Source organism: Stegostoma tigrinum, chromosome 50 (genome assembly GCF_030684315.1).
Source record: "Stegostoma tigrinum isolate sSteTig4 chromosome 50, sSteTig4.hap1, whole genome shotgun sequence".
Taxonomy (NCBI): Eukaryota; Metazoa; Chordata; class Chondrichthyes; order Orectolobiformes; family Stegostomatidae; genus Stegostoma; species Stegostoma tigrinum.
In genome coordinates this window covers 1,495,424-1,522,923 of record NC_081403.1, presented here as the reverse complement: position 1 = coordinate 1,522,923, position 27,500 = coordinate 1,495,424, and the positions used below count along the sequence as shown (strand labels likewise).

The following is a 27,500-nucleotide window of genomic DNA, read 5'->3' as shown; positions in this document are numbered from 1 at the left end:
TGCCCGCTCCCTCAGCACTGACCCTCTGAGAGTGCCCGCTCCCTCAGCGCTGACCCTCCGACAGTGCCCGCTCCCTCAGCGCTGACACTCTGACAGCGCCCGCTCCCTCAGCGCTGACCCTCCGACAGTGCCCGCTCCCTCAGCACTGACCCTCTGAGAGTGCCCGCTCCCTCAGCGCTGACCCTCCGACAGAGCCCGCTCCCTCAGCGCTGACCCTCTGAGAGTGCCCGCTCCCTCAGCGCTGACCCTCCGACAGTGCCCGCTCCCTCAGCGCTGACCCTCTGACAGCGCCCGCTCCCTCAGCGCTGACCCTCCGACAGTGCCCGCTCCCTCAGCGCTGACCCTCTGACAGCGCCCGCTCCCTCAGCACTGACCCTCCGACAGAGCCCGCTCCCTCAGCGCTGACCCTCTGAGAGTGCCCGCTCCCTCAGCGCTGACCCTCCGACAGCGCCCGCTCCCTCAGCGCTGACCCTCCGACAGTGCCCGCTCCCTCAGCGCTGACCCTCCGACAGAGCCCGCTCCCTCAGCACTGACCCTCCGGACAGTGCCCAGTCCCTCAGCACTGACCCTCCGACAGCGCCCGCTCCCTCAGCGCTGACCCTCCGACAGTGCCCGCTCCCTCAGTGCTGACCCTCTGACAGCGCCCGCTCCCTCAGCGCTGACCCTCCGACAGTGCCCGCTCCCTCAGCACTGACCCTCTGAGAGTGCCCGCTCCCTCAGCGCTGACCCTCCGACAGTGCCCGCTCCCTCAGCGCTGACACTCTGACAGCGCCCGCTCCCTCAGCGCTGACCCTCCGACAGTGCCCGCTCCCTCAGCACTGACCCTCTGAGAGTGCCCGCTCCCTCAGCGCTGACCCTCCGACAGAGCCCGCTCCCTCAGCGCTGACCCTCTGACAGTGCCTGCTCCCACAGCACTGACCCTCCGACAGTGCCCGCTCCCTCAGCGCTGACCCTCCGACAGTGCCCGCTCCCTCAGCGCTGACCCTCCGACAGTGCCCGCTCCCTCAGAGGTAACCCTTGATCAATGTGGCACCATCTCAGCACAGACCCTGTGCATTAGATCTCCTGGGCTGGGTCATGACGCATTTTGCACGCAATTCTTTCCCGCCACCTCCCACCCTCCCTCTGGGACCAGAGAGTGACGGAGCTTCAGCCACTCTCTCCTACCCCTACCCCAGCTCTCGGGCAGAGCATCTTTGCCTCTTCGGGATGACCTCGAGGTTTGTAGCCATCTCATGGCTCAATGTGAAGGAGCGAGAACAACAGTCTCTTTCTGCTACTGACGTCTGATTAGTTCCACCAGGTCTACGATAGTGACTCGCGAAGAGGTGACTGAGATGGACAGCCTCGCCCTGGCAAGCGGAGGAGAGACCATGGCCTCGCTCCTTGAAACCCCACTGAGCGAGGCGGGTTCCTTCGACATTTTGAGTTTAATTTCCACGGCCAGCCCTGGGGCGGTCAACTTCTTTACTGAGACTGTCCTGAAGCAGCTGGACAGGTTCGAGAGCGTGGAAGCTCGTATCGCAGTGACTGGGGAATCCGTTGGAGGCAGGTCCTCGTTCATCGACGCCATACGGAATGTTCCGGACAACGAGGCAGGAGCCTGTCCCGCTGGGGGGTCGGTCACCGAGCCCACAAATTACAAATTCCCGAGCACCAACGCGCTGCAGATCTGGGATCTTCCTGCGATCGGGAGCCCAGACTTTTCAGCCGCGGAGTATTTGGACCATGTGGCATTTCACCGATTCGACGCCTTCCTGATCCTCAGCTCCGATCGCTTCACAGAGAATGAGTTACTCCTGGCCAAGGCCATTCAGAAGAGGCAGAAGAATGTCTACCTCGTCCGCATGGAGTCAGCGAGTGACCCCCTCCTGCCTGGAGGTGAACAACGGGAGGCATCGCCAAACGACGGGCTGAAGGAGCAACTTCCGAAGGTTTTCCTTGTTACCAGCTGGCGACCGGGGAGCCTCGGCTTTGAGGAGCTGCTGCTGGACTTGGCACAGGATCTTTCTGAGCTGAAGAAACGCGCCTTTCTGTTCGCCGTGCCCTGCGTCACCTCCAAGATTGAGCAGGCGAAGAAAGAGCTCATGATGAACGAAATTTGGAAGGTGGCCGCCAGGCCCATTTTGGTGAACATGATGCCTATCCCCGTGCTCTCCGATATGTGCGGCATGACCCAGTTGGTCGCCACATTGACCTCCTACCGCAAGGCCTTCGGGCTGGATGAGGATTCCCGTGGCCGGTGGGCGAAGAGGGTGGGGAGGAAGCCAGAGGAGTTCTCCTCGGCCGTGACATCCACGTTCGGGCTGGCGGTGTGTGTCAGTGCTGTCAAGAAGCAGATTGCCAAGGCTGCACAGTCAGGGAGGATCCTGGCGACGCTTCTGAACGTGGTGCCAGTGGTTGGGCAAATGGGATCGGCCACATTGAGCTACAGACACACCCTCAGCATGTTGGAGGCAGCGGTGGGCGAGATGGCACAGGACAGCGAGAGGCTGCTGCAGAAGGTACTCCCACTGAAATAAGAGAGGGCACGGACTGATCCAGGCACACACTCACACACACACGCACACTCAAACACACACACACTCTCACATACTTACACACGCGCACTCAAACACACACACACGCACACACACGCACACACTCAAACACACACACTCTCACATACTTACACACACACACACACACACACTCAAAACACACACACTCTCACATACTTACACACGCGCACTCAAACACACACACACGCACACACACGCACACACTCAAACACACACACTCTCACATACTTACACACATACACACACACACACTCAAACACACACACTCTCACATACTTACACACACACACACACACTCACATACTTACACACACGCACTCAAACACACGCACACACACTCAAACACACACACTCTCACATACTTACACACACACACACACACACTCAAACACACACACTCTCACATACTTACACACACACTCACTCAGACACGCACACACTCTGTTTCACATACACTTTCACACTCTCACAGACACACACTGACACGTACACAGACACTGCGAACGATGTGCACACACGCAGCACCCACATGTACATTGACACAAAACCACCCTGACACACGCAGTGACACAGACTCCCAGAGTGACACACCCTGACACACGCAGTGACACGGACTCCCAGAGTGACACACCCTGACACACACAGTGACACAGACTCCCAGAGTAACACACCCTGACACACGCAGTGACACAGACTCCCAGAGTGACACACCCTGACACACGCAGTGAAACTAATAGAAACACGCACACACCCCCTCGCACACTGACAGACAATGGTACTAACATTGACACAGACACACACTGACACACAGTGACAGAGAGGCACCCAGAGGCAGAGAAACCGAAGGAGAGAGGTGGCTTGTGCGTACTCGCGACTAGCGATTAATCTTGGCTTGGCTTGTGTGTAAACTGACCCAGCTCCTGGAGCTGGAGAGCAAGTATCTGCTTCCTTCTGTTGCCTGTGCTTTCCGCAGTAATGGAGAGAGAGATCTCCAGCTCGAAAGGAATGGGGCTTTGAGATGATTTGAGAATGAAATGTTTTGTTGTCTGCAGGCTCAGGCTTGGAATGCACAGCCCGAAGCCAGACACCTTGTAAATCTTTATAAAGTGGTTGACGGACACCTCGATGTGTTGGTTTACGGGCCCAGTGGCGACTGGTGTGGAATTGGGATCAATGCTTCTGATGAATTGTGCAAATAAACCTCTCTCCGTTGAAAGCAGCTGTGTGCCTTTACTGATAGCGCGGGCCAGCGAGAGCATCGGTCTGAATAACACGTCAAACAGGCTCTGTTCCTTCTGAAAGCGACGTTGAACCAGAGAGCCATATCCCGAGGGGTTTCGGGGCCAGGCCGCACCTGCCTGAGTTTGAAGTTTCTGATCAAACTGTGGGAATCTCCTTCATCGGGATCACCCAGTGATCAAAGGGAACCTTCAGGCGATCCCCATCTCCAGCTGACTCAGCGGATTGGCCCCTCACTCAGGATCCGGGCCGGGTTGGTTGGGGTGGGGAGGGGGGGGGGGGGGTGAAATAGGAAAATGGCGATGGTCAGATCTGCAGAAGCTGGACTCAGAGACAACAACAGGGTCGGAGCTGGAAGAACCCAGGGCCAGCGTCAGAGGATCCGGAGCAGTTGCCGTTCCGGGTCGGGGACCCTACCTCTTTGCTGAAGGAGGGTCCACACCCAAAACGTCAACCCCACCCCCACAACTTTCCGCCGACCCCCACCCTGGGGCACCGGCTGTATGTACCTGCAGCCTCGGAATTGGTGCCCAAAATGAGGCAGCCCCTCCGGACCCCCAAACCCTCCCCCCACCACCTACCGACAGGGGCAGGGTTACACTGGGCAGCCATCACCATGCATCTCTGCCAATGGGTCGGCTCTGACTGGATCCACCCTGGGTACCCCTGGGTTCCATTCTTCATGCCCCTCTCTCTCCCTGATGCTCGCGGTTTCCCCCTGCCTGGCATTGCCCTCTGTCCTCGTGCTCAGTCCACTCGGCCAGAGCTGCCAGGCTCCTATTCCTTCCATCTGTCCTTGCTGCTGATGTTGGGGGGTGTTGGAGGTGTAGGGGGTGTTAGGGGAGCGCTGGGGGGGGGGTGATAGGGGGTATCGCGGAGTGTTACAGGGGTGTTGGGGGGTGGTAGTGGGTCTCGGTGGGGGTATGGTGTGTTGGAAGGAAGGGAAGAGTGGGTGAGGTGGGGGGAGAGGGAGAGAGTGAGTGAAAGGGAGAGGTGGAGGTATCTCGGCCAACAGGGAGGGATTGGCACAGACGGGGTGCCCCTGAGTGAGTGAGTGGGTAGCTTGGAGGAAAGGCTGGGGCACGCGGAGGTCGATGGGAGCGGGAGGGGAAAATGTTCAAAGCCTCAGTGAAAAGTTTTGGGAATGTGGGCATCCTACCAAAGCCACCCCCTGCCGATGCCTCTGGACCTGCGCAATGCCCGCTCGTCCGAGGGGTGGGTACAGGGTCAGAGATAGAGGGAGAGACACCTTGGTACTTAACCTGATGAGATTATTGACCTTCTTCCTTCAGAAAGCTGTTATCTTCATTCATTCACGGGATGCAGATGTCACTGGTTGAACCCAGGCTGTATTACCTCTGCCTAATTGCCCCAGAGGGTAGCTCAGAGACAAACACAGCGCTGTGGGTCTGGAGTCACATGTAGATTAGACTAGGTAAGGACGGCAGTTTCCTTCCTCACAGGGCATTAGTGAACCAGATGGGTTTTTCCACAGCAACGAATTCATGGTCATCATTAGATCCTTAATTCCAGATATTTTTATAGAATTGTAAATTACTCCATGTGCCGTGGCAGGACGCATCCCTAGGATGTTAGCTGGGTTAACAGGGCAGCGATAATCCCACCATGCCATCGCCCCCCCCCCCACCCCCAAGCACAATGAGACACGTTTTAGAAAGTTAGAGCAGAGAAGAGTTTGGAAGTCCTCGCCCCCAAAAGACACAAAGCAAGAAACGGGGAAGGGAAGCTAATTGTTTTCTCGCCTCTGTTTTGTTTCATTCTCTTTGAAATAGTCAGGAGGTTTTTCTAAATCTACACAAGGCGCTAGAATCGTGTATATAGTTTCTGGGTTGTTGTTGGGGCGGGGGAGGGGTGTCCCTTACCTCAATGGAAATACACATTGGTCTCAGAGGCAGACCAGAGGCGGTTCCCTCAGCTGATCCTGGGTATGGTAGCACTCTTTTATGAGGAGAAGGTTGGGCCCTGTGTTCGTGGGAATACAGAAGATAAAGAGACGATCTGATTGCAAAGTACTAGGCTCTGAGAGGACTTGGCAGGGTAGTTTCAGGAAAGGTTTTATTAGTCCCTTGTGGGAGAGTCTGGGACAAGGGAGCACCATCTCCGAACAGTGGCGGGAGTGTGGGAGGGGGTTGGAGATGAGGAGAAATTTCTTCGGTCCTGAGGGGAGTGAATCTGTGGGATTATTTACTGAGGTGCAGCGAAGTGAAGCGGATAAATAAACAGCAGCACAGAAACATCGACGCTTCACCAGAAACGCACTGACAGCGTTACCTCGCGGCGGGGCCAAACGTGTGGATCCAACCCCATCCACAGCCCGAGCTACAAGTCTCCTCGAGAAAACTTTTAAGTTTCGAATCGGGTCGGGAAGGAAGGATAATAGGGGAAAGGCTGGAGCTGGGGAATGATCAGATGGGCCCGTTCTCGTCGAGCGGCGGAATAGAGTCGAAGGGCTGAATGGCCTACGTCTCGTCTTCATACTGTCCTCTGGCCTTGTCTTCCATGTCTTATTTAAAAGCCACTGAGAAATGGTCAAGAGAAATAACAGCAGAGCGCATGTGAGACATCTCCGAAGGCTGCGTTTGGTTTGTCCACTGGATAAAGTGCTACGCCGCATTGCACAGGAGTGAAAAGTTAATCTCATGCAAAATCCAAAACTGGCGAAATGAAATGCTCCCACTGCATTCAGTTAGATTTTCACAGCCAGCTCATCCGTCTGTTTTGTTGTTTGAAAAGTATGAAATATTTCGGTGCTTTAATCTGTGTTCAAACTTACAGATGTGCACTACAGTCCACTGTTCGTTGTTACAGTTATCTCAATGAAAAGCTACGCGAATATCTTGATAGATTGGACAAATTCAGAGGTTCCCTGTGATCTTTCAAATGAATGATTACAGGCTTGTGAGTTTCAACCACAGGGTGCATATTGGGTGGAGAAGGGTGGGGGTGAATAGGTTAAATCCTACCTTCGGGTGACTGTCTGAGTCGATATTGCATATTCTCCCCCGTGTCTGTGTGGCTTTCCTCCAGGCGTTCTGGTTTCCTCCCATAGTTCAAAGATATTCAGGTTAGGGTGGGGTGGCCAACGGGGAACTGTCCCGTAGTGCCCAGGGATGTGCGGGTTAGGGTGGGATTGGCCGATGGGGAAATTGTCCCGTAGTGCCCAGGGATGTGGGGGTTAGGGTGGGATTGGCCGATGGGGAAATTGTCCCGTAGTGCCCAGGGATGTGCGGGTTAGGGTGGGATTGGCCGATGGGAAATTGTCCCGTAGTGCCCAGGGATGTGCGGGTTAGGGTGGGGTTGGCCAACGGGGAATTGTCCCGTATTGCCCAGGGATGTGCGGGTTAGGGTGGGATTGGCCGATGGGGAAATTGTCCCGTAGTGCCCAGGGATGTGGGGGTTAGGGTGGGATTGGCCGATGGGGAAATTGTCCCGTAGTGCCCAGGGATGTGCGGGTTAGGGTGGGATTGGCCGATGGGGAAATTGTCCTGTAGTGCCCAGGGATGTGGGGGTTAGAGTGGGATTGGCCGATGGGAAATTGTCCCGTAGTGCCCAGGGATGTGCAGGTTAGGGTGGGATTGGCCGATGGGGAATTGTCCCGTAGTGCCCAGAGATGTGCGGGTTAGGGTGGGATTGGCCGATGGGGAATTGTCCCGTATTGCCCAGGGATGTGCGGGTTAGGGTGGGATTGGCCAATGGGAAATTGTCCCGTAGTGCCCAGGGATGTGCGGGTTAGGGTGGGATTGGCCAATGGGAAATTGTCCCGTAGTGCCCAGGGATGTGTGGGTTAGGGTGGGGTTGGCCGATGGGAAATTGTCCCGTAGTGCCCAGGGATGTGCAGGTTAGGGTGGGATTGGCCGATGGGAAATTGTCCCGTAGTGCCCAGGGATGTGTGGGTTAGGGTGGGGTTGGCCGATGGGAAATTGTCCCGTAGTGCCCAGGGATGTGGGGGTTAGGGTGGGATTGGCCGATGGGAAATTGTCCCGTAGTGCCCAGGGATGTGCGGGTTAGGGTGGGATTGGCCGATGGGGAATTGTCCCGTATTGCCCAGGGATGTGCGGGTTAGGGTGGGATTGGCCAATGGGAAATTGTCCCGTAGTGCCCAGGGATGTGCGGGTTAGGGTGGGATTGGCCAATGGGAAATTGTCCCGTAGTGCCCAGGGATGTGTGGGTTAGGGTGGGGTTGGCCGATGGGAAATTGTCCCGTAGTGCCCAGGGATGTGGGGGTTAGGGTGGGGTTGGCCGATGGGAAATTGTCCCGTAGTGCCCAGGGATGTGCAGGTTAGGGTGGGATTGGCCGATGGGAAATTGTCCCGTAGTGCCCAGGGATGTGTGGGTTAGGGTGGGGTTGGCCGATGGGAAATTGTCCCGTAGTGCCCAGGGATGTGGGGGTTAGGGTGGGATTGGCCGATGGGAAATTGTCCCGTAGTGCCCAGGGATGTGCGGGTTAGAGTGTGGTGTCTGTGGGAGATGTAGTGTTACAGGCAAAGGATAGCAGGATTGATATGAGTTGGATGGACTCTGGAGGAACAGTGTGGACTCAGGGAGGAATGGGTTGCTTCCACACTGCAGGGATTCTACGATTCCTGTGCGGAAAACCATAGAAATTCCAGTGCTGTGTTTCAGGATTCACGATTTTGGCGACAATATGATTGAACCACTTCTGATTTCCTTGGAGACATCAGTCTGAAGATCTGATCCTGGTTCTGCACAGATGGCTCAGAACTTCCCAGGAAAATTTCTGACGGGCAGAGTAGACTTGGGCACATCCGTAGTCGATATGGATTGCAATTTGGAGAGGCTGTGTGAGCGCATGGCAGATAAACGTGAGGTTACCCATTTTGGGAGAGAAAATGGGCAGGCAGGTTATTATCAGAATGGCCATCAGTTGAGAGATGGGAGTGTTCAATAAGCTGTGGGTCTACCTCATCGGCCAGTAGCAGTGCAGGTACAGCAGGAAGTGGACAGGTGAATGGCCTTCATAGCAAAGCAATCGGGATGTGTTATTCCACTGAAACAGGGGAATACCACATCTGCAGCATGGTGAGCTGAGGGAGCGCAACACTGTCAGAGGGTCAGCGCTGAGGGAGCAGGCACTGAGGGAGTGGGCACTGTCGGAGGGTCAGTGCTGAGGGAGCGGGCACTGTGGGAGGGTCTGCGCTGAGGGAGTGGGCACTGTTGGAGGGTCAGCGCCGAGGGAGCGGGCACTGTCGGAGGGTCAGCGCTGAGGGAGCGGGCACTGTCGGAGGGTCAGCGCTGAGGGAGCGGACACTGTCAGAGGGTCAGCGCTGAGGGAGTGGGCACTGTCGGAGGGTCAGTGCTGAGGGAGCGGACACTGTCAGAGGGTCAGCGCTGAGGGAGTGGGCACTGTCGGAGGGTCAGTGCTGAGGGAGCGGGCACTGTCGGAGGGTCAGTGCTGAGGGAGTGGGCACTGTCGGAGGGTCAGCGCTGAGGGAGCGGGCACTGTCGGAGGGTCAGCGCTGAGGGAGCGGGCACTGTCGGAGGGTCAGCGCTGAGGGAGCGGGCACTGTCGGAGGGTCAGCGCTGAGGGAGTGGGCACTGTCGGAGGGTCAGCGCTGAGGGAGCGGGCACTGTCGGAGGGTCAGCGCTGAGGGAGCGGGCGCTGTCGGAGGGTCAGTGCTGAGGGAGCGGGCACTGTCGGAGGGTCAGTGCTGAGGGAGTGGGCACTGTCGGAGGGTCAGCGCTGAGGGAGTGGGCACTGACAGACTCTGTGACTCCCTGTCCCCGATGTGATCGCACGATATTTGAATTTAAAACACTGGAGCGAGTTTGCAATGAACTGCGGGACTAGCCCCTTGACAATCTTTAATCATTGTCTCGAATTTATGCTCAATGTAACATTTGGCTTCATCATCTCACATGGAAACTGCATTGGGCTGGCGCCATGTCAGCATTTGTGAGAAATTAGACTCGATCATTCGGGCACTGAGGAGGATTGTGAATCGTCAGGGAGTGGAGAGACACGAGGCCACGCAATACCGTCCCTCCCTGGCCCCTCGAGAGTTTGCAGGGCTCCCTGAAACCATGAAGTGAATTTGATTTTAGGGACGATGGGGCCCTGCAGTGACTGCAGAGGTTTCGAGAAGGGGCTGGAACTAGGAGGTGTTGGTTCTTGCTGTGCCGGGTATCGCAGGTTCACTGGGACCCTCGCAGCTCGGTGCGGAAACGCAGGTCAGTATCACCCATTTTCCTCCGGTAATCCTCCTCAAACACCTCGTCCTGGGCCACGGTGAAGTGGTTCTTCCAGTCGCCTACTGTCCCTGAGGAGAGATAGTCAGCAATGCCATCAGGCACCATCTCCCCCTCCACCCCCTGCCACCCCCACTCTCCCCCCTCCAGGCCTCTCCCCCTGCCACCCCCACTGTTCCCCCTCCAGGCCTCTCCCCCTGCCACCCCCACTCTCCCCCCTCCAGGCATCTCCCCCTGCCACCCCCACTCTCCCTCCTCCAGGCCTCTCCCCCTGCCACCCCCACTCTCCCCCCTCCAGGCCTCTCCCCCTGCCACCCCCACTCTCCCTCCTCCAGGCCTCTCCCCCTGCCACCCCCACTCTCCCCCCTCCAGGCCTCTCCCCCTGCCACTCCCACTCTCCCCCCTCCAGACCTCTCCCCCTGCCACTCCCACACTCCCCCCTCCAGGCCTCTCCCCCTGCCACCCCCACTCTCCCCACTCCAGGCCTCTCCCCCTGCCACCCCCACTCTCCCCCCTCCAGGCATCTCCCCCTGCCACCCCCACTCTCCCCCCTCCAGGCCTCTCCCCCTGCCACCCTCACTCTCCCCCCTCCAGGCCTCTCCCCCTGCCACCCCCACTCTCCCCCCTCCAGGCATCTCCCCCTGCCACCCCCACTCTCCCCCCTCCAGGCATCTCCCCCTGCCACCCCCACTCTCCCCCCTCCAGGCATCTCCCCCGGCCACCCCCATTCTCCCCCCTCCAGGCCGCTCCCCCTGCCACCCCCACTCTCCCCCCTCCAGGCATCTCCCCCTGCCACCCCCACTCTCCACCCTCCAGGCATCTCCCCCTGCCACCCCCACTCTCCACCCTCCAGGCATCTCCCCCTGCCACCCCCACTCTCCCCCCTCCAGGCATCTCCCCCTGCCACCCCCACTCTCCCCCCTCCAGGCCTCTCCCCCTGCCACCCCCTCTCTCCCCCCTCCAGGCCTCTCCCCCTGCCACCCCCACTCTCCCCCCTCAGGCCTCTCCCCCTGCCACCCCCTCTCTCCCCCCTCCAGGCCTCTCCCCCTGCCACCCCCTCTCTCCCCCCTCCAGGCCTCTCCCCCTGCCACCCCCACTCTCCCCCCTCCAGGCATCTCCCCCTGCCACCCTCACTCTCCCCCCTCCAGGCCTCTCCCCCTGCCACTCCCACTCACCCCCCTCCAGGCCTCTCCCCCTGCCACCCCCACTCTCCCCCCTCCAGGCCTCTCCCCCTGCCACTCCCACTCTCCCCCCTCCAGGCCTCTCCCCCTGCCACCCCCACTCTCCTCCCTCCAGGCCTCTCCCCCTGCCACCCCCACTCTCCCCCCTCCAGGCATCTCCCCCTGCCACCCCCATTCTCTCCCCTCCAGGCCTCTCCCCCTGCCACTCCCACACTCCCCCCTCCAGGCCTCTCCCCCTGCCACCCCCACTCTCCCCCCTCCAGGCCTCTCCCCCTGCCACCCCCACTCTCCCCCCTCCAGGCCTCTCCCCCTGCCACTCCCACACTCCCCCCTCCAGGCCTCTCCCCCTGCCACTCCCACACTCCCCCCTCCAGGCCTCTCCCCCTGCCACCCCCACTCTCCCCCCTCCAGGCCTCTCCCCCTGCCACCCTCACTCTCCCCCCTCCAGGCCTCTCCCCCTGCCACTCCCACTCTCCCCCCTCCAGGCATCTCCCCCTGCCACCCCGACTCTCCCCGGTCCAGGCCTCTCCCCCTGCCACCGCGACTCTCCCCGCTCCAGGCCTCTTCCTCCGCCTCTTGGCCTCTCCACACCCTCCAGGTTTCTCCCCCCACCACCCCCATTCCCCTCCACACCCCCACTCTCCACACCACCCCCATTCCCCTCCACACCACCCGCAGCGCCCCCCCACCCCACGGCCCCTTCACACCCTCCAGGCCTCCCCCCACAACACCCCCAACTCTCCCCTACTCCAAGCCTCTCCCCCCACCCCACTCCTACGCTCCCCTGTCTAGGCCTTTGTCCCCCATTTAGGCCTCTCCTCCCCCAACTCCTACTCTCCCCCCCAGGCCACTCCCCCGCACACCCCCACTCTCCCCCTCCAGGCATCCCCGCCACCGACAAGCCTCTACTCCCTCCAGATGTCTACCTTCTCCACCAGGCCTCAACCCTCCACCCCAGACCTCTCTCCCAGCTCTAGGCCTCTCCACACCCTCCCCGACAGGCCTCTACCCCGTCAGATCTCTCCCCCAACTCTCTCCCACCACCAGGCCTCTTCCCACTGCAGCGCCCCCACCCCCACTCCCCAAGGCCCAGGCATCTTCCTAGGCCCCTCACCCCCAACTGTCCCCATCTCCACTCCTGGCGGTGAACCTCCTTTGGGAAAGCTGGGCCCGGGACGAATCTATCCACCAGCGCCCCCCCGACTAACACTCCACCAGGCCTGTGCATCAGAGGCCGGGGGCCAGGAAAGGGCCCATGTTCCATCTCGGGTCGAGTGTTAACTCCCAATGCAGAGTTCTGGTGAAACCTGTCTCGACTGGAGCCAGGAAAGGGCCGTCACCCCCAGGGTGCAGTGATCCCCACAACGATACAAGGCAAACGCGAGGGGAGGGGGCATGCAGACCTTTGCGCATGAAGAGGGAGATGGAGCGGTCGAAGTAGCGATCCGAGACAGTCGAGTAGTTCGTCATGGGGTTTTCCTTCATCGATTCGAACGATGTCTGCTGTACTATCCCATCAAGAACCGCGTCAGGTAACTCCTTCCCCAGGAACTTCATTATCTTCACTATCTCCCTCCTGGGGTCCTGTCCCAACAGCAAACACCAGGAGAAAGCAGAGACTTAAACTCATTAATATCCCACTGACACCACAATCCTCACTCCCTGTACCAACCCAGTCTATTCCCACTCTGCCCCCTCACACCCCGCACCCTCTAATATCCCACCCAGTCTAATCCCACTCTGCCCCCTCACACCCCGCACCCTCTAATATCCCACCCAGTCTAATCCCACTCTGCCCCCTCACACCCCGCACCCTCTAATATCCCACCCAGTCTAATCCCACTCTGCCCCCTCACACCCCGCACCCTCTAATATCCCACCCAGTCTAATCCCACTCTGCCCCCTCACACCCCGCACCCTCTAATATCCCACCCAGTCTAATCCCACTCTGCCCCCTCACAACCCGCACCCTCTAATATCCCACCCAGTCTAATCCCACTCTGCCCCCTCACACCCCGCACCCTCTAATATCCCACCCAGTCTAATCCCACTCTGCCCCCTCACACCCCGCACCCTCTAATATCCCACCCAGTCTAATCCCACTCTGCCCCCTCACACCCCGCACCCTCTAATATCCCACCCAGTCTAATCCCACTCTGTCCCCTCACACCCCACACCCTCTAATATCCCACCCAGTCTAATCCCACTCTGCCCCCTCACACCCCACACCCTCTAATATCCCACCCAGTCTAATCCCACTCTGCCCCCTCACACCCCACACCCTCTAATATCCCACCCAGTCTAATCCCACTCTGCCCCCTCACACCCCACACCCTCTAATATCCCACCCAGTCTAATCCCACTCTGTCCCCTCACACCCCACACCCTCTAATATCCCACCCAGTCTATTCCCACTCTGCCCCCTCACACCCCGCACCCTCTAATATCCCACCCAGTCTATTCCCACTCTGCCCCCTCACACACCGCACCCTCTAATATCCCACCCAGTCTAATCCCACTCTGCCCCCTCACACCCCGCACCCTCTAATATCCCACACAGTCTAATCCCACTCTACCCCCTCACACCCCGCACCCTCTAATATCCCACCCAGTCTAATCCCACTCTGCCCCCTCACTCCGCGCACCCTCTAATATCCCACCAATTCTAATCCAACTCTGCCCCCTCACACACTGCACCCTCAAATATTCCACCCAGTCTAATCCCACTCTTCCCGCTCACACCCCGCACCCTCTAATATCCCACCCAGTCTAGTCCCACTCTCCCCCATCACAACCCGCACCCTCTAATATCCCACCCAGTCTAATCCCACTCTGCGCCCTCACTCCCCGCAACCTCTAATATCCCACCCACTCTAATCCCACTCTGTCCCCTCTCTCCCCGCGCCCTCTAATATCCGACACAGTCTAATCCCACTCTGCCCCCTCACACCCCACACCCTCTAATATCCCACCCAGTCTAATCCCACTCTGTCCCCTCACTCCCCGCTCCCTCTAATATCCCACCCAGTCTAATCCCACTCTGCCCCCTCACAACCCGCACCCACTAATATCCCACCGAGTCTAATCCCACTCTGCCCCCTCACACCCCACACCCTCTAATATCCCACCCAGTCTAATCCCACTCTGCCCCCTCACACCCCACACCCTCTAATATCCCACCCAGTCTAATCCCACTCTGCCCCCACACACCCCACACCCTATAATATCCCACCCAGTCTAATCCCACTCTGCCCCCTCACTCCCCACACCGTCTAATATCCCACCCAGTCCAATCCCACTCTGCCCGCTCACACCCCGCACCCTCTAATATCCCACCCAGTCTAATCCCACTCTGCCCCCACACAACCCGCACCCTCTAATATCCCACCCAGTCTAATCCCACTCTGTCCCCTCACTCCCCGCACCCTCTAATATCCCACCCAGTCTATTCCCACTCTGCCCTTCTCACACCCCACACCCTCTAATATCCCACCCAGTCTAATCCCACTCTGCCCCCTCACACCCCACACCCTCTAATATCCCACCCAGTCTAAGGCCACTCTTCCCCCTCACTCCCCGCACCCTCTAATATCCCACCCAGTCGAATCCCACTCTGCCCCATAATTCCCCACAGCGACTTATATCCCACCCAGTCTATTCCCACTCTGCCCCCTCACTCCCCACACCCACTAATATCCCACCCAGTCTATTCCCACTCTGCCCCCACACACCCCGCGCCCTCTAATATCCCACCCAGTCTAATCCCACTCTGCCCACTCATACCCTGCACCCTCTAATATCACCCCCAGTCTAATCCCACTCTGCCCCCTCACACCCCGCACCCTCTAATATCCCACCCAGTCTAATCTCACTCATCCCCCTCACACACCGAACCCTCTAATATCCCACCCAGTCTAATCCCACTCTGCCCCCTCACACCTGACACGCACTAATATCCCAACCAGTCTAATCCCAGTCTGTCCCCTCAATCCCCGCACCCTCTAATATCCCACCCAGTCTAATCCCACTCTGCCCCCTCACTCCGCGCACCCTCTAATATCCCACCCAGTCTATTCCCACTCTGCCTCCTCACACCCCGCACCCTCTAATATCCCACCAGTTCTAATCCCACTCTGCCCCCTCACACCCTGCACCCTCAAATATCCCACCCAGTCTAATCCCACTCTTCCCCCTCACACCCCGCACCCTCTAATATCCCACACAGTCTATTCCCACTCTTCCCCATCACAACCCGCACCCTCTAATATCCCACCCAGTCTAATCCCACTCTGCCCCCTCACTCCCCGCAACCTCTAATATCCCACCCACTCTAATCCCACTCTGTCTCCTCACTCCCCGCGCCCTCTAATATCCGACACAGTCTAATCCCACTCTGCCCCCTCACACCCCACACCCTCTAATATCCCACCCAGTCTAATCCCACTCTGCCCCCTCACTCCCCACACCCATTAATATCCCAGCCATTCTATTCCCACTCTGCCCCCTCACTCCGCACCCTCTAATATCCCACCCAGGCTAATCCCACTCTGCCCCCACACACCCCGCACCCTCTAATATCCCACCCAGTCTAATCCCACTCTGCCCCCACACACCCCGCACCCTCTAATATCCCACCCAGTCTAATCCCACTCTGCCCACTCACACCCCGCACCTTCTAATATCACCCCCAGTCTAATCCCACTCTGCCCCCTCACACCCCGCACCCTCTAATATCCCACCCAGTCTAATCCCACTCTACCCCCTCACACCCCGCACCCTCTAATATCCCACCCAGTCTAATCCCACTCTACCCCCTCACACCCCGCACCCTCTAATATCCCACCCAGTCTAATCCCACTCTACCCCCTCACTCCCCACACCCTCTAATATCCCACCCAGTCTAATCCCACTCTGCCCCCTCACTCCCCGCACCCTCTAATATCCCACCCAATCTAATCCCACTCTTCCCCCTCACACCCCGCACCCTCTAATATCCCACCCAGTCTAATCCCACTCTGCCCCCTCACACCCCGCACCCTCTAATATCCCACCCAGTCTAATCCCACACTGCCCCCTCACACCCCGCACCCTCTTATATCCCACCCAGTCTAATCCCACTCTGCCCCCTCACAACCCGCACCCTCTAATATCCCACCCAGTCTAATCCCACTCTCCCCCTCACTCCCCGCACCCTCTAGTATCCCACAAAGTCTAATCCCACTCTTCCCTCTCACAACCCGCACCCTCTCATATCCCAACCAGTCTATTCCCAATCTGCCCCCTCACACCCCCCGCAACCTCTAATATCCCACCCAGTCTAATCCCACTCTGCCCCCTCACTCCCCGCAACCTCTAATATCCCACCCAGTCTAATCCCACTCTGCACCCCTCACTCCCCACACCCTCGAATATCCCACCCAGTCTATTCCCACTCTGCCCCCTCACTCCCCGCACCCTCTAATATCCGACACAGTCTAATCCCACTCTGCCCCCTCACACCCCACACCCACTAATATCCCACCCAGTCTAATCCCACTCTGCCCCCTCACACCCCGCACCGTCTAATATCCCACCCAGTCTAATCCCACTCTGCCCCCTCACACCCTGCACCCTCTAATATCCCACCCAGTCTAATCCCACTCTGTCCCCTCACACCCTGCACCCTCTAATATCCCACCCAGTCTAATCCCACTCTGCCCCCTCACACCCCACACCCTCTAATATCCCACCCAGTCTAAGGCCACTCTTCCCCGTCACTCCCCGCACCCTCTAATATCCCACCCAGTCTAATCCCACTCTCCCCCTCACACCCCACACCCTCTAATATCCCACGCAGTCTACTCCCACTCTGCCCCCTCACACCCCACACCCACTAATATCCCACTCTGCCCCCTCACACCCTGCAACCTCTAATATCCTACCCAGTCTATTCCCACTCTGCCCCCTCACTCCCCGCACCCTCTAATATCCCACCCAGTCTAATCCCACTCTTACCCCTCACACCCCGCACCCTCTAATATCCCACCCAGTCTAATCCCACTCTGCCCCCTCACACCCCGCACCCTCAAATATCCCACCCAGTCTAATCCCACTCTTCCCCCTCACTCCCCACACCCTCTAATATCCCACCCAGTCTAATCCCACTCTGCCCCCTCACTCCCCGCACCCTCTAATATCCCACCCAGTCTAATCCCACTCTGTCCCCCTCACTCCCCGCACCCTCTAATATCCCACCCAGTCTAATCCCACTCTGTCCCCCTCACTCCCCGCACTCTCTAATATCCCACCCAGTCTAATCCCACTCTGTCCCCCTCACTCCCCACTCCCTGTAATATCCCACCCAGTCTAATCCCACTCATCCCCCTCACACCCCGCACCCTCAAATATCCCACCCAGTCTAATCCCACTCTTCCCCCTCACTCCCCACACCCTCTAATATCCCACCCAGTCTAATCCCACTCTGCCCCCTCACTCCCCACACTCTCTAATATCCCACCCAGTCTAATCCCACTCTGTCCCCTGCACTCCCCACTCCATGTAATTTCCCACCCAGTCTAATCCCACTCTTCCCCCTCACACCCCGCACCCTCTAATATCCCACCCTGTCTAATCCCACTCTGTCCCCCTCACTCCCCACTCCCTGTAATATCCCACCCAGTCTAACCCCTCACTCTCCCATTTCTCTGTGTCCACCACGTGGACTGGAACTCCCTGCATTGAGATGGCCCATGTGTGACAGCATTGCTTATGGAACCTCTTTGATGTCTTCGTAGAAAATGTAGAGAATGGGGTGTTCATCCTTGACCTGCCACCAGCCTTTCACATGGTCATGCCAAAGGCCATAGGTCACTGCAAGACATGAGGGTAGGAATGTCAGAACATGAGGAATTCGGGCAGGAGTGGGCCATTTACCCATCGACCCTACTCCATCATTCAATAAGATGGTGGCTGATCTCTTTCTGCACTCGGCTCCAATTACCCACCCTGTCACTGTAACCCTTCGCTTCTTGATGGTTCAAAAGGCTGTCTTCAATGGGCAGTGTTACAGGGGGGCACGGGGAGAGCGGGGAGGGGAGAATGCGAAGGGGGAAGGGAGGAGGGGAGACGGATGCAGGGGAGAATGCGAAGGGGGCGGGGAGAGGAAAGACAGAGGTGGAGAGAGACTGATGGTGAGACAGACAGGGCGAGAGTGAGGGACGGGGAAGAGATCGAAAGACAGAGGGAGGGATGGAGAGAGTGAGGGAGGGTGATAGATACAGAGATGGAGGGGTAGTGTGTGGGGGCAGGGAGAGAGGGAGGGGGTAGAGAGAGAGAAAGAAAAATGGGGACAGATACAAACAAAGAGGGTACAGAGAGACAGAGGGGAGAGTAACACACGTCCTGTCACACTCACACACACTCTAAGACACACACATATGCTCTCTCTCACACACTCTCAAACACAAACACAAACATTACTGAGTGGTTTCTTCCCGTTCAATCTCTCTGAACCTGAATTCACTCTCTGTACTTACCATTTCCCTGGAGAAACCTCTGGAAATATTCCTCCCAACTGCCTGGTTCCGGTTGGATCTTGTTCATTTGGTCGAAGTGGAAGTAAGAGACGAGATTGTCCTTGGCATTTCGGGCGCAGTAGATTATCTGAGGAGATGGGGTTGGGGGGATGTTGGTGGAGAGGGTGTAAGGTGTCAGGTTGTGTGTCCCTGCCACAAAACCCACCGTCCAACTGGCATTGACTCCAGACTGAACCAGAGCTGCACCGTATCAATCCTGCAGCTACAGGAGTGGGTCAGAGGCTGGGAATCCTGCAGCGAGTAACTCCCGTCCTGACTGCCCCCCCCACCGCTAAAGCCTGTCCCACTATTGACACGGGCAGGAGCGGGAGGAAACACTCCCCACTTGCCCTGAACAGCTGCGACAGCACTTGGGAAGCTCTTCACTGTCCAGGGGCAAAACAGCACCACCCCCTCCCACCAGACACCAACCCCTCCAACACTCCCTCCCTCCCAACACAACCGCAGCAGTGTGTACTGTCTACAAAACCCACTGCACACACACTCGCATGCACTTGTGCACACACACGCACACACACTCCTACTCACACACACTAACGGACACACTCCCACACATTTGCACACACACACACTCTCACACACACAACCTGACACACAAACTCTCACTCTCACACACATGCATACACGCACAATCCCACTCACACACACACTCCCACACAGACACACATTCTCACCCACACGCACAGATGCACACACATTCCCACACACACACATTCCCACACACACACAGACATAGAGCAATACAGGCCCTGCACCGAACTTTTACCCTAATCCTAAGGTCTATCTAACCTCCACCCCTACCTTATCCTACCATCCTTATGCCTATCTAGTAGCCGCTTCGGTGCCCCTAATGAGGCAGACTCCACTCCCCTCTCCAGCAATGCATTCCACGCCCCAACCACTCTCTGAGTAAAGAACCTACCTCAGATGTCTCTCCTGTATCTACCTCCACTCACTTTAAAACCACACCCCCTAATAATAGCTACCCCCACCCTAGGGAAAAGTCTCTGGCTGTTCACTCTATGTATACCTCTGATCATTTTGCACACCTCTATCAAGTCACCTCTCATCCTTCGTCGTTCTAAAGAGAAAAGCCCTAGCTCTCTCAACCTTTCCTGGTAAGACCCTCCCTCCGTTCCAGGGAACATCCCGGTAAATCTCCTCTGCACCTTTTCCAACGCTTCTGCGTCTTTCCAGTAATGGGGCGAGCAGAACTGGACACAATACTCCAGATGTGGCCGAACCAGGCTTTTGTATAGCTGGAGCATAACTTCACGGCTCTTGAACTCAATCCCTCTATTAATGAAATCTAACACACTGTACGCCTTCTTATCAACTCTATCCACCTGGGTGGCAGCTTTCAGGGAACTGTGGACATGAACCCCAAGATCCCCTGCTCCTCCACATTGCCAAGAAACTTTCCGTTAACCCTGTATTCTGCTTTCAAGTTTGTCCTTCCGAAATGAATCACTTCACACTTTTCAGGGTTAAACTCCATCTGCCACTTCTCAGACCAGCTCTGCATCCTATCAATGTCCCTTTGTAACCTAGAACGGCCCTCTGCCCTATCCACAATGCGACCCACCTTCGTATCGCCCGCGAACTTCCTAATCCACCCGTCCGCTCCTTCATCCAAATCATTTACAAAAATCACAAATAGAAGAGGACCCAGAACAGATCCTTGTGTTACACCACTCGTAACTGAGCACCGTGTTGAATGTTTTCAGTCCACTTCCACCCTTTGTTTTCTGTGGGTCAGCCAATTCTGAACCCAATCTGCCACATTTCCCCCCATCCCATGCCTCCTTACCTTCTGCATGAGCCTACCATGGGGAATCTTATCAAACGCCTCACTTAAATCCATGTACACCACATCCATTGCTCTGCCTTCCTCCGCATGATCGTGAATCCTGTCTGACAGAGCCCTTTCCAAGAGTTTGCCCAACACTGATGTGAAACTAACTGGCCTGTAATTTCCAGGGTTATCCCTATCCCCTTTTTTGAACAAGGGAATGACGTTTGCCTCTCTCTAAGCTTCCGACACTGTACCCACTGACAGTGAGGGTGAAAAGATCATCGCCAAAGGCCCTCAATCTCTTCCCTCGCTTCCCATTTGAATCCTTGGATAAATCCCATCAGGCCTGGGGGACTTATCTATCTTCAAGTTGCTCAAAATTCCTAGTACATCCTCCTCACTAACATCGACCTCCTCTAGCTGACCAGCCTGTTTCACACTGTCCTCCCCTACAACTAGGTCCCTCTCGGCTGTGAATACCAAAGAAAAGTATTCATTCAGGACCTCTGCTATCTCTTTAGGCTCTGTGCACAAATTCCCTTTTACAATCCTTGATCGGCCCCACCCTTTCTCTGGTCATTCTCTTATTCCTCACGTATGTGTAAAAAGCCTCGGAGTTTTCCTTGATCCTGTCTGCAGAGTTTCCTCATGACCCCTTATAGCTGTCCTAAGCCCTTTCTTCAGCTCCTTCCTGGATAACTTGTATCCCTCTGGAGTCTTTTCTGATCCTTGTTTCCTAAACCTTACATAAGCCTCCTTCTTCCTTTTAACTAGTTGTTCCAATTCTCTCTTGGAACCAAAGCTCCCTCACTCGACCACATCTTCCCTGCCTGCTGGAGACAAACATATCGAGCACACGCAGTATGCATTCCTTAAACAATCTCCACATTTCTATCGTGCTCTTCCCTGCCAGCATCGGTTCCCAGTTTACCTCACCCAGTTCTTGCCTAACAGAATTGTAATTACCCTTCCCCCAGTTATAAACCTTACCCTGCAGTATGTACCGATAGTTTTCCATGACTATTGTAAAAGTAACAGAGTTATGATCGCTACCGCCAAAATGAGGAACTCACATACGCATATGTGCACACACAGACACACACAAGACACACACACAGAGATACACACAGACACACACAAGACACACACACAGAGATACACACAGACACACACAAGATGCACACAGACACACACAAGACACACACACAGAGATACACACAGACACACACAAGATGCACACAGACACACACAAGACACACACACAGATGCTCACAGACACACACAAGACACACACACAGATGCACACAGACACACACAAGACACACACACAGATGCACACAGACACACACAAGATGCTCACAGACACACACAAGACACACACACAGATGCACACAGACACACACAAGATGCACACAGACACACACAAGACACACACACAGATGCACACAGACACACACAAGACACACACACAGAGATACACACAGACACACACAAGATGCACACAGACACACACAAGACACACACACAGAGATGCACACAGACACACACAAGATGCACACACAGATGCACACAGACACACACAAGACACACACACACAGATGCACACAGACACACACAAAATGCACACACAGACACACACAAGACACACACACACAGATGCACACAGACACACAAAAATGCACACACAGATGCATACGTGCACACAGACACATACAGATGCATTTGTGCACACACAGATGTGTACACACCCACAGATGCATACGTGTACACACACAGATGGAAACATTCACACAGACACATACGTGTACACACACACATGCAAACGTGCACACAGACACATGCATGCACACACACAGATGGAAACATTCACACAGACACATATGTGTACACACACAGATGGAAACATTCACACAGACACATACGTGTACACACACAGATGGAAACATTTACACAGACACATATGTGTACACACACAGATGGAAACATTCACACAGACACATATGTGTACACACACACATGCAAACGTGCACACAGACACATACATGCACACACACAGATGGAAACATTCACACAGACACATACGTGTACACACACAGATGCAAACGTGCACACAGACACATGCATGCACACACACAGATGGAAACATTCACACAGACACATACGTGTACACACACAGATGGAAACATTCACACAGACACATACGTGTACACACACACACAGATGGAAACATTCACACAGACACATACGTGTACACACACAGATGCAAACGTGCACACAGACACATACGTGTACACACACAGATGGAAACATTCACACAGACACATACGTGTACACACACACAGATGGAAACATTCACACAGACACATACGTGTACACACACACACAGATGGAAACATTCACACAGACACATACGTGTACACACACAGATGCAAACGTGCACACAGACACATACGTGTACACACACAGATGGAAACATTCACACAGACACATACGTGTACACACACAGATGCAAACGTGCACACAGACACACAGACCCCCAGCCTGACTGTGTACCTTGCAGTTCTGCTCGAGGAAGGATTTGGGAACCAGCTGGAAGGGAAGATGTGTTTTTATCACCTTCGGGGAGGTCATCTCAGCCAGGCTGTCTATCCCTGAGGGAGGGGGGGGGTAATACAGCGGAATGCAGGTCGGGGGTGGGGGTGGATGGGCAGGTAGGAAGGGGACGGGGTGAATACAGAGGAACACACAATGTTAGGGTCTGACCCCCCCCCCGGGGTGGTTCGCAGCCCTTTTCCCTCCCCTGGACCTTCCCCTCACCCGCCCCCTCTTAACCTCCCCCCTCCCCATCACCCTCCCCTGCCCCTCCCAACCTCCCACTTCCACTCCCTCTCCCCCAACCCCTCACCTTCCCCTCCACCTCTTAAATCCCCTTCACCTCACCTTCGCCTACCCCTTCCCCCTCACCCCCCTCACCCCCCACCCTCCCCTCTTCTCCATCCTCCCCCTCCCGCTCCCCTCACCCTCTCCTTCCCTCTCCCCTCACATTCTCCCCCTCTCTCCACCTCGCACCACCCCTCACCTTCCCCCCTCCCTCTCACCTCCCCCCACCTTCTCACTTTTCTTCTTGCTCTCAGCCTTCCCCTCGCCTCCCCCTCACATTCCCCCTCCCTCATCTGCATTTTCACACTCCCCATTCCCCTCATTTCCTTCAGCGCCCCCATCCAATCACCTCTCTCTCCCCATCCCATGGCCCCTGCACCCCACGTCCCATCACTCCCTCCTCCATGTTCCAACTCCCCATCCCATCACCCCCTCCCACTCATCCCATCGCCCCTTCTCCCCTGTCCCATCACCGCCCTACCACCCCCGTCCCATCGCTGCCCCAACCTCCCTCACCATTTCCCCTCTCCATCATCCCTCTACCCCGCTGCCCCTCCACCGCCCTGTCCCATCACCCCTCCCCGCCGTCCCATCGCCCCTCTGTCTCGCCCCACCTCGTCTTGCCCCTCCACCCCGTCCCATCGCCCCTCCACCCATGCCATCGCCCCTACCCCGCCCCATGACCACAACCCCTTTTCCCACCCCTCCCATCCCGGCCATCGCCCCTACCCCGTCCCATGACCACACCCCATGTCCCATCGCCCCTCTCCCCCATCCCACAGCTCCCTCTCCCCGTCCCACTGCCACACCACCCCCATCCCATCGCTGCCCCACCCCCATTGCATTGTCCCTCTCACCCGTCACATCGCCCCTACCCCATCCCATGACCACAACCCCATCCCATCGCCCGTCTCCCCCATCCCATAGCTCTGTCTCCCCGTCCCATTGCCCCCGTCCCATCGCCACCCTCCCCCGTCTCATCGCCCCCTCCCTGTCCCATCACCACCCCAACCCCCCTTGCCATCGCCCCCTCCATCATCCCACTACCCTGCCACCGCTGCTCCACCCTGTCCCATTACTCCCCTCACCCTCGCCCCATCACCCCTCTACCCACTGTCCTATCACACCCCCGTCCCTCCTGTCCATCACCCCCCGCCCCTTCATCCCCTGTCCCATTGCAACCCCCATTCCTACACCCTATGATCCACCCCCATTCCGTCACCCCCAACCCCGTCCCATCATCCCCATCCCACCCCATTGCACCCCTGTCCCAACACCACTCCCATCCATCCCATCGTCCACTTCCCCCCCCCACTCCATCCAGTCACCCCCCCCCCCCCCCACCCCCCCCCGAGGGTCAGACTCTCACCGGAGGGCAAGAGGCCCCTGAAGCTGAACTCAAGGTAAGGAATCCTCTTGTGGATTGGAGCCCGGCCGCATTTCGCATGGTCCCCCTCATGGAGGATGGCGTCCACAATCTCCTGGACCCAGGTGGTACCTGACCAAGGTGCGGGGGCGGGGGGGGGGGTGAGAATGCAGAGAGAGGGATCTGATTAAACACAGGGAACAGAGAAAATTGGGAGGGAGTCAGTGTAGGGTTTGGGGAGTTAGGATTGGGCTGAGGTGGAGGGGCTGAATGGCCTACTCGACCTGTGTGGGAGGGTGATGGATGGGATCCTCATGTGTAACAGTGTCAGGGTGTGGGACCTAAGGGCAGGGCTGTGAGATTGGGTGTGGGGGTGGGGGATGTGGGTGATGGAGTGGGGTGTGTGTGGGGAGGTGCGTGACGGGGTGGGGGGAGGTGGGTGACTGGATGGTGGGGGTTGGGAGGTGGGTGATGGGATTTGTGTGTGAGGGTGGTGGGGTGGGGGTCTGTGTGAGGCTCTGTGTGTGGGAGGGTGGCAACGTGTGTGGCAGGGTGGGGTGTGTGGGAGGGTGTGGGCTGGGGGTGTGTGGGAGGGTGGGGGTGTGTGGGATGGATTTGTGTGTCGGAGGGTGTGGGGTGGGTGTGTGTGTGCGGGGTGGGAGTGTGGTTGGATGTGGGACGTGTGTGTGTGTGTGGGAGGGTGTGGGGTGGGGGTGTGTGTAGAGAGGATGTGTGGGGTGTGGCTGGGTGGGTGTGTGTGTGGCTGGGGATTGTGGGGTGTATGTATAGAGGGTGTGTGTGTACAGTGTGCGTGGGGGGTGGGGTGCGTGTGGGTGTGTATGTAGAGGTGTAGGGTGTGGGGGTGTGTGTGTGGAGGGTGGAGGTGTAGAGGGTGCGTGTTTGTGGAGAGTGGGGGTCTGTGTGTGGAGGGTGAGTGTGTGTGTGTGTGTGTGTGAGGGTGTGTGGGGGATATGTGGGAGGATGGGGTGTGAGTGGGGGGTTGTGGTGTGTGTGGGGAGTTGGGGTTTGGGGGTGTGTATGGGGGCGTGGGGGTGTGTATGGGGGGGTGGGGAGGTGTGGGGGGATTGGGGTGTGTTGGGGGATGCGGTGGGGGGGGTGTGGGGGGGATGGGGTGCGGGGGGGGGGATGGGATGTGTGGGGGGGATGGGGTGTGGGGCGGTGTGTGGGGGGGATGGGAGGGTGGGAGTGTGTGTCGGGGGGGTGGAGGTGTGTGTGCGGGGGGATAGGGTGTGGGGGTGTGTGGGGGAGATGGGGTGTGGGGGTGTGTGGGGCGGATTGGGTGTTGGGGCGTGGGTGTTTGTGTGGGGGGTGGGGTGTGTGGGGGTGTGTGGGGGAGATGGGGTGTGGGGGAGTGTGGGGGTGTGTGAGGAGGATCGGGTGTGTGGGTGTGTGTGGGGGGGTGGGTGTGTGTGTGGGGGGTGGGGAGGTGTGTGTGTGTGGGGGGTGGGGGGGTGTGGGGGAATGGGGGTGTGTGTATGGGATGGGGGGGTGGGGGTGTGTGTGGGGGGGAGATGGGGTGTGCGGGTGTGTGTGTGGGGGTGTGAGTGGGGGGGGAGATGGGGTGTGGGGGTGTGTGTGTGGGGGAGTGTGTGGGGGGTGGGGATGTGTGGGGGAATGGGGTTGTGGTGGGGTGTGTGGGGGGTGGGGGTGTGTGGGGGGGATGTGGTGTGGGGTTGTGTGTGGGGGGTGGGGGTGTGTGGGGGGGATGTGGTGTGGGGGTGTGTGTGGGGTGATGGGGTGTGTGTGGGGGGTTGGGTGTGTGTGTGGGGGGTGTGGTGTTTGGGGGTGTGTGAGGGAGATGGGGTGTGGGGGAGTGTGGGGCGGATCGGGTGTGGGGGTGTGTGGGGGGGTGCGTGTGTGTGTGGGGGGTGGGGTGTGTGGGGGGGGTGTGGGGGGTGGGGTGTGTGGGGGAGTGGGGGAGATGGGGTGTGGGGGTGTGTGGGGGAGATGGGCTGTGGGGGTGTGTGGGGCGGATCGGGTGTGGGGGTGTGTGGGGGGGTGCGTGTGTGTGTGGGGGGTGGGGTGTGTGGGGGGGGTGTGGGGGGTGGGGTGTGTGGGGGAGTGGGGGAGATGGGGTGTGGGGGTGTGTGGGGGAGATGGGCTGTGGGGGTGTGTGGGGCGGATCGGGTGTGGGGGTGTGTGTGGGGGGGGTGGTTGTGTGTGTGGGGATGTGTGGGGGAGATGGGGTGTGGGGGAGTGTGGGGGTGTGTGGGGCGGATCGGGTGTGGGTGTGTGTGTGGGAGGTGGGTGTGTGAGTGGGGGGTGGGGTGTGTGGGGGATGGGGGGTGTGGGGGAATGGGGGTGTGTGTATGGGATGGGGGGGTGGCGGTTTGTGTTGGGGGGTGGGGGGGTGGGGGTGTGTGTGTGGGGGAGATGGGGTGTGTGTGGGGGGGGTGGGGTGTGTGAGTGTTGGGGGGGTGTGGGGGGGAGATGGGGTGTATGGGGGGTGGGGGTGTGTGTGGGGGGGTGGAGGTGTGTGTGTGGGGGAGATGGGGTGTGGGTGTGTGTGTGGGGGAGTGTGTGGGGAGTGTGGGGGTGGGGATGTGTGGGGGGTGGGGGTGTGTGTGGGGGGGTGGGGATGTGTGTGGGGGATGGGGGGTGTGTGTGGGGGATGGGGGGTGGGAGTGTGTGTCGGGGTGTGGGTTGGGTGTATGG

The 27,500-nt window shown here is 57.9% G+C and overlaps 2 protein-coding genes across 4 annotated transcripts in view; one reads left to right on the top strand and one right to left on the bottom strand.

The window, feature by feature from the left end:
- LOC125450538 (interferon-inducible GTPase 5-like) overlaps positions 1-2,623 on the top strand; it is a 5,962-nt gene extending 3,339 nt beyond the window's left edge. Inside the window, exon 2 of the mRNA XM_059643294.1 lies at positions 1,304-2,623. Coding sequence (XP_059499277.1) covers positions 1,338-2,522 — 1,185 coding nt within the window. The 5' untranslated portion in view covers positions 1,304-1,337 and the 3' untranslated portion in view covers positions 2,523-2,623. The remainder of the gene's footprint in view (positions 1-1,303) is intronic.
- A 6,984-nt stretch (positions 2,624-9,607) lies between these two features.
- Positions 9,608-27,500, bottom strand: part of LOC132207506 (sulfotransferase 1C2-like) — a 20,175-nt gene continuing 2,282 nt past the window's right edge. For 2 of the 3 annotated variants that reach the window (XM_059643284.1, XM_059643285.1), the window contains 6 exons: positions 24,828-24,956; positions 23,132-23,229; positions 18,724-18,850; positions 17,964-18,058; positions 12,613-12,793; positions 9,608-10,099 (listed from right to left, as the gene is read on the bottom strand). In XM_059643284.1, coding sequence (XP_059499267.1) covers positions 9,975-10,099; positions 12,613-12,793; positions 17,964-18,058; positions 18,724-18,850; positions 23,132-23,229; positions 24,828-24,956 — 755 coding nt within the window. In that variant the 3' untranslated portion in view covers positions 9,608-9,974. The remainder of the gene's footprint in view (positions 10,100-12,612; positions 12,794-17,963; positions 18,059-18,723; positions 18,851-23,131; positions 23,230-24,827; positions 24,957-27,500) is intronic. The other variant, XM_059643286.1, reaches the window with a different exon arrangement.